The sequence below is a fragment of the Magnolia sinica genome, chromosome 2 (assembly GCF_029962835.1).
Source record: "Magnolia sinica isolate HGM2019 chromosome 2, MsV1, whole genome shotgun sequence".
NCBI classification, from domain to species: domain Eukaryota; kingdom Viridiplantae; phylum Streptophyta; class Magnoliopsida; order Magnoliales; family Magnoliaceae; genus Magnolia; species Magnolia sinica.
This window is the reverse complement of record NC_080574.1, coordinates 7,035,903-7,046,922: the sequence shown is the minus strand read 5'-3', so window position 1 is coordinate 7,046,922 and position 11,020 is coordinate 7,035,903. Positions and strand designations below refer to the sequence as shown.

Sequence of the window (11,020 nt, the reverse complement as noted above, 5' to 3'; positions counted from 1 at the left end):
TGTCTCATGACATGATAGATTAGGCACTCAAGGATAATGGAGGATGATAAGATAATTGAAAAGCAAGCAAACTTTTGAGACAAGGAAGAATTGATGAAGATCAACAAAAGAGAAACCTCTATCAACCTAAGATAAACCAATCACAATGAGGAATAACTTGAAAAGATGTGAAGTAGACTTAGGAATCCTTTGGATTTGAGGTGCAAACGATTGCCCAAACCGTTAATGGGGTCAAGAAAAACCAGGGAGGAGGAAACACCCAAAAATCGGAACCCCAAAAAAATTTCCTACTCGTCAAAGGTCATAAGAATTGTGAGAAAAAGGCCCACGATGATGCCAACTAAATTGGCAAATCAGAATTCATCTCAACATTTTACGGTGAGGGAAGCATATCCCGTATCCGCATGGACCATGCATCACTGTGCGCAGATGTGTGGATGACATAGATCCAAAATGTGATGCAGCTATCTAGAATAACGATGTATGAAAACATGAGAACCAACGTTGTGTGGGAAAAAGAGAGGAAACGCTCTACTAAATCCCTCTACCTCCATCCGAGCGTTGTCCCAACATATGTATATGCCAGGCCTACGCCCCACTATGACGACGTAATACTTATCCTTTTCCATCTGCAATGACATGGACGTAATTGGCACGAGATTCGTGTGTTGGAATAGAAATTCGCAAACTAAGTGTACATGCAGTATTCATTGGAAAGTTAGAAATAACACTTACTAAATGAAAACAAAAACCAGTCGTATATACGTACCCTTCCAAGCAAGCGGATTGTATGGTCTTCGACTGTCTTAAGAAAATAAACTAACCAATGGATGCATGTGAAACCATATAAAACATGTTAATTACATAAAAGTTATCGCTATAGCATAATTGTCATATTTGTATATACGTCAGTCCCAAAAAGTAAAGTAAGTTATCAAATCATCTAAGAAAATCATGTAATTCAAAGTTATTATAGACAAACAACTAATAACCAAAACAACAAAACCAGAAATTCGAATCCTCAGATGGATCTGACACCTCGATCACCAAAGTGGTCATGGAGTGTTTTCTTCAACCAGCCAATGCGACGCCCAGGTCGCAGACTCACAAAGAATGATGCCAGATCCTTGCCCTTACTCAAGAGCTGACCAACCTTAAAAAACTCTAAGTTGGTCAGGCCCTGGACCTCTTCTAGTACATCAAGTACTTTAGAAGAACGATTCACCGACTTGTCGAGGCCAAATTTAAGCATTGAGTCGGCAACGGTCTGCAAAGAGGCCCCAAGTACTTCAAAAGGACGAGGAGGGCGCGATCGTTTCCTCCCTGCGCTCCCACTTTGAGTGGTATTAGAATTAGCTGTGTGAGTGGGAGTGTTACGTGAGTCGTGTTGTCCAATCGAAGGACTGTCTGGCGAAAATGGGATGGTCCCTGTGGAGTCTGTGACAAAATCATCTGACAGGTCAATTGTATTATCGAGGTTATCATCCAGCTCTCTCCATGCATCATTAAGTTCTTATTGAAGACGAGATGATGATGCTGGTGCAGCTATACTCCTATTGCCTTGGACAAAATGTCCCGATGCCTGGTTCGAACCGACGATAGTTGCAAGATCATCCATTCTCTCAATCCGTTTATCGCAGAATTTCTCTGCACGGGGGTGAGACTGCAGCCATACATTAATGAGTAGTAAGTATAGGAAGAAGTGTATACTGATGCGAATATCTCCACTTTATATTGAAAAAAATTATACCTTAAGATATTCCTCCCAGACTTCATCAGGAGTCGTCACCACCATCCGCTCGTTGTCCCATCCGAACCCGCTCGCCGCCAGCATATCCTTCACTGTAGTGTACTCCCTCTTGTAATACCTTAGTCGGTTAGAGACATTTTGCCATTTGAGGACTACATTTGTATGCTTTGTAATAGCGTCGGCGGCAATTTGGTACGCCTCACGTTTGAAACCGTTATCGCCCTTGCGTCCCAATGCCACTTGTTCCAAAAATGTGTCGATCATAGCCTGATCCATATCGGGAGTCCATTTTATTTTCAAGGCTCGGGACGTAGGCTCGGCCAGGGATTTCACCGTATTCGTGCGTGGGGAAGATCGTGTGGGCACCACTGGTGTCTTGGCTGGTGAATGTGTTGGTGTCGATGGATCATTAGACATCCTGTCTGCCATACCACTTGAATATCAAGTACATATGATGATTTGCATAAAGTCAGCCATAATCATAAGAATGTGATCCCTATTTCAAAAGAACGATTATCAAAATCATCATCTTATATCTCCATATGATAACGTGATTTAGAAAGTAAATAACAGCAAGTCATGAAATTTGTAACAAATAGCAATCGATTATCTAGTCCTACTATTTTGTTGCGCATCTGCCCACAATCTGGTTGTTATATCATTGCACATGTGATTCCAATCATCCTTTTCATGTTGAGATGCTCGCAGTAACCATTGTCGCTCATCGTTCGTTGAAACCTCGTGAGGCGTTGGGTTACTCTCCCCATCAGCAGCAGATACTCCAGCGTAGTCCATCTCTTCTTGAGATTCTGGTCTAGTACGTATGAAATTGTATAAGACACAACAGGCTATTACAATTTGGATCTGTGTATGGAATTCATACTGCATGGTGGTCTTCAGGATGAAAAATCTGCCTTTCATAACACCAAAACAACGTTTAATTGCATTGCGCAACTGTGCGTGTCGATAATTAAACAGCTCATTTATGTTGGCAGGTGCTCTCCCAGTTCAATACTCTTGTAAGTAGTATCGAACGCCTCGGTATGGAGCCATAAAATCAGGTGAATGTGCATATTCGACATCGACAATGTAATATTTTTCTACACATTTGAATCAAAGTCCCATTGAGTGAACAATAACATAAGTCAAGGTGATGAAATAGATTGACAATCTCTTAAAAGATAACCTCTTAAAAGATAATCAATACCATGTGGGACAAGCAAGGGATCATCTGATCGACTCAATGCGTTGTGTAAGACCCTCGCATCCAAAGCAGAACCCTCCCAACCGGCTAATATGTATATGAAGTTCATATCAAATGAATACGCTGCCAGTACGTTTTGGGAGAGGACCCCCTTTCGATTGCGGAAGCTCACATGGCCACCGGCAGACACATGAGCAGGAATGTGTGTACCATTAATTACCCCAACGCAATCCTAGATACATTGGATAAAGATGTGAATGAAGGGTAGTGTAAAATACGTATTTAGAAATATGACCCACTATAATTAATACCTGAAAGTAAGTAGCCCAATTTGTGTTTGTTTGAATCTCAGAGGGAGTCGCTGGTCCAGCCTATTTAACGAAAATTGGGTACAGAGACACAATTGCATGTAATACACTATGAAAGTAGCGACTCATTGTTTCACCTGATCGAATGAATCTATGACCAATTACGCAATTCCGAACATTGTGCCCCAATGTGTGTAGGAACATAACTAACTGTTCTTCAAGACTCACATGCCGAGTATCACGCAACACCGTCTTCTCGCGTAGCTGGGTACATAGATCGAAGAACGTTTCTCGATTCATCCTAAGTTGTGTGACACAATCCCGGTCATTGGCCCTAATGATAGAGTTGATGAACTTGACGCACTCATCCTCTCCATGACAAGCCAGCTATTTGAACATGTATTCACGATAATATTTCCCGACAACCACTACACAAGCCATCATCGCCCGAGAAACTATGACACTATCTATATCTTCTCCCGAATCTTCACTCTCCATCGCCAACTAATAACCAACACTATCAGGTTCGTATACTCAGATTGACAATAATAAGTAGAATTTCTCCCATGAAATGGGGAATAAACCAACTCTACAAGCTTAGTAAAATATAGGCAAATTTAATCCCTCAATCGATCCTTCATTTTGACTCTGGTTATAAGTCCAGCAATCTTGTATGGGAAGGTATTTGGAACATCTGAAGTCCTTTCATCTCCTCTTCGACAAAAGGTTGAATAATTTATATGGTGGGATAAGTTCACCTATGATTACATGTTAAGAAGTTCACAACCCATGATTTTCTGAAAAATCACAAATCATCTTTGAATCTTTTCAGGAAATTCGGAAGAGATTGATTCAAATTGAAAATCCAGACCTAATTCTAGAATCTGATTTGAGGGTTAAAATAAATAAGATTATATGACAGAATTCTGAAAAACCAGCTTCACAGGTGGCAGAGAGTTAAATTAAAATGATATATGGGCTACTCAATTTTATCTGAATATGTTGGTTATATGGGACGAAAATGAATTGAAGCGCAAGAATGTAAACTAAAACAAGCCCGCAACTTGATACATACTAGGAAACAAGCAATTCCATGTTACATGATGGAATGAGATCAACCAGTTGTCCTGATAACTGAAAGCATATTTTTCCTGTAACTTATGAATCGAAAACATGCACATGCTGACATGCATATTCTGCAATGATATGCATTAGTAGACCTGGCATCACATATGTAAATGGAAGTATTCATCACTAATCCTACATATGGAATCCAGGACATTTCACAGAAATCAAGGCACCAATATGCAGAGAATAATGCAAATTTCAGTTTTCTGATATGAACAGAAGAGTAGAAACTTACCACCTAAACGTCTATGCAATGAACAAGAACGGTGTGCTCAACACTATTTCCTGAAAAATGGAACAACATGTATTTGACATATTCCATCAGTTAAAAGAACACATGAGTGTATTTGAAATATTCCTTCAGTTAAAACAACACTGATTCCTGAAAAATTGAACAACATGTATTTGAAATATTCCTTCCGTTAAAACAACACACGAGTGTAAACGAGTCCCATCATACACCATTGCACGTACAACAAATTCAGTTGTTCGCATATAGGTCATTGGCTTTTCCCATATGAATGAAGTGTACAATATTAACTACTAGATCATTGCGAATAAGGTAACAGATTTGTATAACAGATAACAGTGAGATTAGAGAAACCATACCAGATAAACTTCAAGGAAAGCAACCATGCTGCGATTAACGAAATGTGAAGTCAACAACATATACATTCCGAGAAACAGCAAAAAGAGATAGAATTTCTATTAAGACAAAGCACATGGGAAGGAATTGCGACAGATCTCGGTGTTAGGCAGGCTCGGCCGAGATTGGAAAACCCATTATATAATTCAAGTACGATCAAAATCAGGAGTAATAAAAATCAGGGTGTTTGTGATAGAAACATTTGAAATAAGGAAAACACACATGGTAAACGAGTATTGGTGAAAGACATGCACATGTATAGACCTGCTCATCTACACGCAGTGCACAATTGAAATATAGCAAACACGTGCACAGACCGAGCATTACATCAGGCGGGCCTGCACCGTGAATAGATTTAGACAATGGAGCATGTTGCTTTAATCATTCGTATAGAGATCCAAATGACTCAAAAACATTCATCTATCACAGAATAGCCGAATCAAACAGTCTTCCATGACATAGGATTATATGCAATGGAACCATATTCATTGTAGATGGGCACCATTACACACGTTGCTTACATCCACTCTCTGTATGCAGAATTGAAACAGTAAGAGAGTGTACTACTTCATTTCACAGAAACAGGAAGTGGGTCTTGGTCTATTTTGAGGAAATGACAAGTGGCTGTCTCAAAATCAATCAACGTAGGTGTGGATACAAGAAATCCCATTCTTTCATTCATTGGCAATGAAAGAACACTGAACACGCATATGACAATTTCAAATGTACAAGATTCATCCCATAGAATAATCACTTCAAATAAGTAAATCATACCACAAAAAAACAGAAGGATATGTGCAAAATGTTCTGTTACAAAAGAGGAAACACAAAATACGTATCTTTGTGAAGCAATCCAAATCTCTAGGACACCAACTACAAGTTATCTGTTCAACAAACATACATACCTACATAAAGAATTTTTTCTTTAGTGGGTATTCTTGTTTGAGTTCCTTGCAATATAAAAACAGTCTAAAAAACTACAATTCTCATCATACATTCATACACCCATACATATAAGAGTTATTCTTTTATGGGTGTTCTTCCTATTTGGGTTCCTTGCAATACCCAAAAAAAAAAAAAAATTAATAATAAAACAATGCATATATACAACAGATTCATCAGAGTATTAAAGCCTACCTATATAAACAAACCAATCAAGAAAACTACAAAAAAAAAGGTTTAAATTAAAAAGTATAGAATAGATCATACCTCAAAACTTTAAACTAGCAAAACACACATGAAGGAGAACCCAAAGATACAAGAAATAACACAAAGAATTCCTATTATAATGTATACATCTTGAAAGTTGAGATATGAATCTGGGTGTTCATGGCTACCTTCATCATACTATAATGTATACATCTCTACTTTATGTGTCAAACACTATGAACAATCCATAATCAGCAGAATAGAGACAATGTGCATTTAAATGTACAAGAAATCATTATCACAAGAACAGTCAACCAATATCCACATTATGCAATCCAACAGACACCAAATGAAGACAGTTCAAAGATGTTAACCATTGTCGATCAGAGTGTGATCCCAGAAATTCGTGAGAACCTGATTTCTAGGCGCTTGTATTTTACATTAAAAAATAATAATTCATAACTGGAATCTAAGGAGAATAGTCTATTATCAGATGAATAGTGTCAAATTAAACAGCTTGCATCTATACATTGATAGAACTGTCATGTAAACCATGTACTAAAAAACACAAAATTTCATAACTGGATTACAAGGCATACAGTCTATTCCCAGAACAAGCCTTCAAAATCCATATGACTCATCTATACACTGATGAAACTATCATACATGTAGAATAGGAAACAAGAACATGATTATTCATAATAGGATTATGATGTCCAAGTGAAAGATCCAGCAATAGCAAATCCAGATGAGATATAGTAACAATAGACAAATCCAGCAATTGATATACGAACAGAACAAACCATCTGAGATAATCTTGGGAATTCCATGTGACATGTACTAAAAAACCATCTGGTATATATCAGGAAATTCAATATTTTCAAGAAGAAGATCCAAATAGACTCAATCAAAAACAAGAGAAGGAAAGGATTGAAAGGAAATGAAAAAAACCAACAGTCAACAATAACACGAACATAAGGACATCTAACATATATTTTTCACGGCAGAGAAAAAAAGATCGAAAAATGGCTAAATAGATTAAGTTGTGCATTTTGCAAGGAGTTAGCTATCCAGATGAAAAATTCATAAATTGATTCTAAGGAGAATAGACTATTCCAAATGAAGGGAAAAATCCAATTCAAGAGCCTTGGCTACGGAGGTCATAGTATAATGTATACGTCTCTACTTTCCGTGAAATTCCAAGAGAATAGTCTATTCTCAGCAAAACAGAAAGTAAATGTCCATTTAAATTTCTAAAGAAATCATTATCTTATCAAACAGTCTACAAATATCCACTGTATGCAACCCAAACAGACACCAAATGAGGAGGGTTCATAGAATGTCACAATTGTAACACTAAAGGTGATCCCAGAAATTCAATTATGATTTCCAGGCATTTGTTTGGCCGAGAAAGGAACAGGAAAAATTCATAACTATCGTATATTCGTTCATCAACAATTCATATATACATGTACTTTATACATGAATGATTCATCAACAGAACATGATTATTGATAATAGGTTTATAATGTGCAAGTGTAAAATCCTGCAACAGAAAATCCATCTCATATATAGCAACAACAGAGAAATCCAGCAATTGATATACCAGCACAGCAAACCATCTGAGATAATCCTGGTAAATCCATGTGACATATACCAGAAAACCATCTGAGTTATCCCAGAAAACCATCTCATTATAAAAGTAGAAGATACCATAGACTCAATCCAAAAAAAGAACAGGAAAAGCATGATAAGAAATGATGAAAAACAAAAGACGAAAATAACACCAAGCATAAGAGGCACTAAAATATATTTTTCTGAGCAGAGTGATTTAGATCGAAAAATGGCTAAGTAGACTAAGTTCCGCAATTTGCAAGGAGTTAGCCACCCATAAGCAGGTGTTCGCAAGAATATTTAAGTAGAACAATAGGCTACAAGAAACACATGCATAGATCTATAACAATGTGATATTAGAGTACTTAAAAAACATAAAACAAGGTCATTCAAATCTGATGACATGTTGGAAATACATTTGAGATATACCAACATGTGTAAATTCCATCTGAGATATAGCAACAACAGACAAATCCATCAATAGATATACCAACAACAGAAAATCATCTGAGATATATAGAAAAACCCATCTGATATATACCAACATCTGTATAACCCATCTGAGAAAAACCGACATTAGAAAATGCAACAATATATATACCCATAAGAGAAAAATCCATCTGAGATTAATTATTAAAAATCCATGTCACATATACCAACATGTATACCATCCATATGAAAGATACACAATGAAAACCCAACATTAGATATACCAACAACAGGAAATCCACCTCTGGGATATCTGAAAATCCATCTCAGAGATCCCAACATATTATAATCCCTCTCAGATATAGCCAGAACAGAAAATCAATCAATAGATATACTAACAACAGAGAAGGTACCTGAGATACACATATGCAAAACTATCTGAGATATATCAACAACAGAAAACCTATCTGAGATATACCAACAACAGAAAATCCAGCAAGAAGCCTTACTTAATTAGATGCATGCAATGAAAGGCGACAACAATAGGAAGCGAAAGATCAGGGTATATGACGTATTGTCTAAAAATCCACCTTCGCATAAATCGGAATGTCAAACAATGCCGTTGCAACCAACGACACAGGCTGACTCCATATCGGAGGGCCTGTCTCGCCTGTGACAAAGCTGCATATATCACATGCATGCAAAACCACCTCATCCCTCTCAGCTGCAACACAAATCAGGCCAAGATCGAACATGCAATGAAAATCGGGGTTTACTCATAGAATTTGGGCGAGGAAGAGGACCTACCTCCGCCGGAGAAGACAGTCAGTTCACGATGGCAGCGCCGGCTCGACTGGTGACGACCATCGTTAACTGAAACGGCTTCTTATAACCCCATTTTCGCGCCATCTGTAATCATCTCCCGCCACCATCTCTTCTTGATCCTCCCGCCAAATCCTAGCACCTGAAACTGATTCGGATTTTAGTTGTACGATGGACATCGGGAAGGAGAAAGGCAGGAAGAAAAAACCCCTATCCAGCATCGAATCCCGCAAGATTGTGCCGTACCAGCAATAACCCCCTCAATCCAGCAACGAAATCCCTCGCAATCCAGGGGATTTTCTCTCAAGGCGCGAATCCACCGCTCGTCCAAACAGACGGCCGCTCTGACGCTGTAGGATTTGAGTACCCTATCCAACCTAATACGGGCTACTCCAATGCACGCTGCCCGTCCAAACATGCCCTTAGAGATGGTGCTCGATTAGATGTTGGTAGGCCCACCCCGCACGACTGCACGTTTGTCACTAGTTAGGCTGGTGGAGTGGTGCACAAACTATGGGGATAGTTTGCGAGCACTCGTCCATTTGTATGAAATGCATGTTCACCAATCCAGACCGTCCAAATTATAAGGCTTACAGGACTGGAAGCCTAAAAATCAAATTAATGGAACGTTCATCACCACTTGTTGGTGAACATAAAAAAGAAATGGTTAAACATGAAAGTAACAAACAGATAAGTGCTCCAAATTTGGCGAGAAATAGAAGATGGTTAAGATCATTCAATCAGTGAGATTTTCATTTATGTCCATCAATTATAGCACCATAATTTGGACGGCTACGATTTCAATACATGTCAAATGTATACGATGCAAGAGTTAGCCCAACCAACAATTAATGAAAAGTAGGATTCCACCTCCTCTAGCTTGAAAATGTAGTCCCGAAGTTTATTTGAAAATTTCTCTCTATTAATGATTTTATGTGAAATCAAGCTTAACCTTTCAAAAGTTACTGTTGATGCAGTTTCTGGATCACCCATTTTCGCTACTTCTGATTACCTGCACAGGAAGAGGACAAAGGAGACCCTAACTAAAGCAGGAGACCGTCCGATGCCAAAGTCAAGCCTGGAATCTGTGTCTAATGGTTTGTATGGGTTTAGGGTGAGAGAATGTGCGTACCTTTTACCTTAAGCATCTCTCCTATTTACAGGAGAGAGAAGGTCCTATGGCCTCGGGATCATTCCTGATATTTTGGGGATTTATCATTATCCAAGATAATTCCGAGATTGTAGATCCCCATGATTCTCGAGATTTGATGTTATCTTCCGAAGATATCGGAAGACATCTGTAAAATCTTTAAGATTTAGTCGAGTCCGTAACTCGGCTCTGGGTTGGATCTGGTGGTGATTGTTTCATTGGATTAGATTAGTGTTCACTATATTGTCGATCATCAGTTGAGCCATAGCGTCGGTCGTACTAGAAGGCTCCTTCCTAACTGAAGCCTTTTGACTCTGTCGGGAATACCGCTTGCATCGATCGTAATATGGTCGACCGATGCTGGCCGATCCTTAATCGGCTGTCGGTTGAAGTATGATCGATCCATAATCGACCTAGGACCAACATATGGCTGACTTGTGGACTAGGTCGGGCTGGAATATGGTCGTCCATAATTGACTTATAGCTGACCTATAGGCTATGTCGGTAGTATATGCTCGCTGAAGGGCTCTTTAAGTGTCCTTAAGGCTGCATCGACCTTACTAGAGGATTCGCCCTTTGACTCTTGGATGTACGGGTCTTTGTCAGGCTCGCCGCCCAAAGAGTCCCTGATTGTGTCCATTACATAGCCGACTTATGGACTCGTGGGAATTTTCCCCCAACAGTTACAAAATCCTAACTCCAGTTGTACGGATAATGTTTGAAAAGACCCACTCACCTTTACATATATATATATATATATATATTAAATATCAGAGAAAGATCCCGTTTCACATCGAAAAAGCACTTACCAGATCCCTGC

At 38.7% G+C, this 11,020-nt stretch overlaps 1 protein-coding gene across 1 annotated transcript; it reads right to left on the bottom strand.

The window, feature by feature from the left end:
- Positions 1–1,124: 1,124 nt before the first annotated feature.
- LOC131226093 (L10-interacting MYB domain-containing protein-like) lies at positions 1,125–2,245 on the bottom strand. Its single transcript, XM_058221781.1, has 2 exons — positions 1,751–2,245; positions 1,125–1,663 (listed from the first exon to the last, which is right to left on the bottom strand). Exons 1-2 carry the CDS (start codon positions 2,177–2,179, stop codon positions 1,514–1,516), a joined length of 579 nt encoding a protein of 192 aa, XP_058077764.1. The 5' UTR covers positions 2,180–2,245; the 3' UTR covers positions 1,125–1,513.
- Between the last annotated feature and the right edge of the window lie 8,775 nt (positions 2,246–11,020).

What these genes read in the sequence shown, in the direction of transcription:
- LOC131226093 (XM_058221781.1), bottom strand. Translation starts at nt 2,179, where the DNA reads ATGGCAGACAGGATGTCTAATGATCCATCGACACCAACACATTCACCA. An exon ending in TCTGGGAGGAATATCTTAAG is followed by an intron (nt 1,664 to 1,750) that starts GTATAATTTTTT and finishes GTATGGCTGCAG; the next exon opens with TCTCACCCCCGTGCAGAGAA.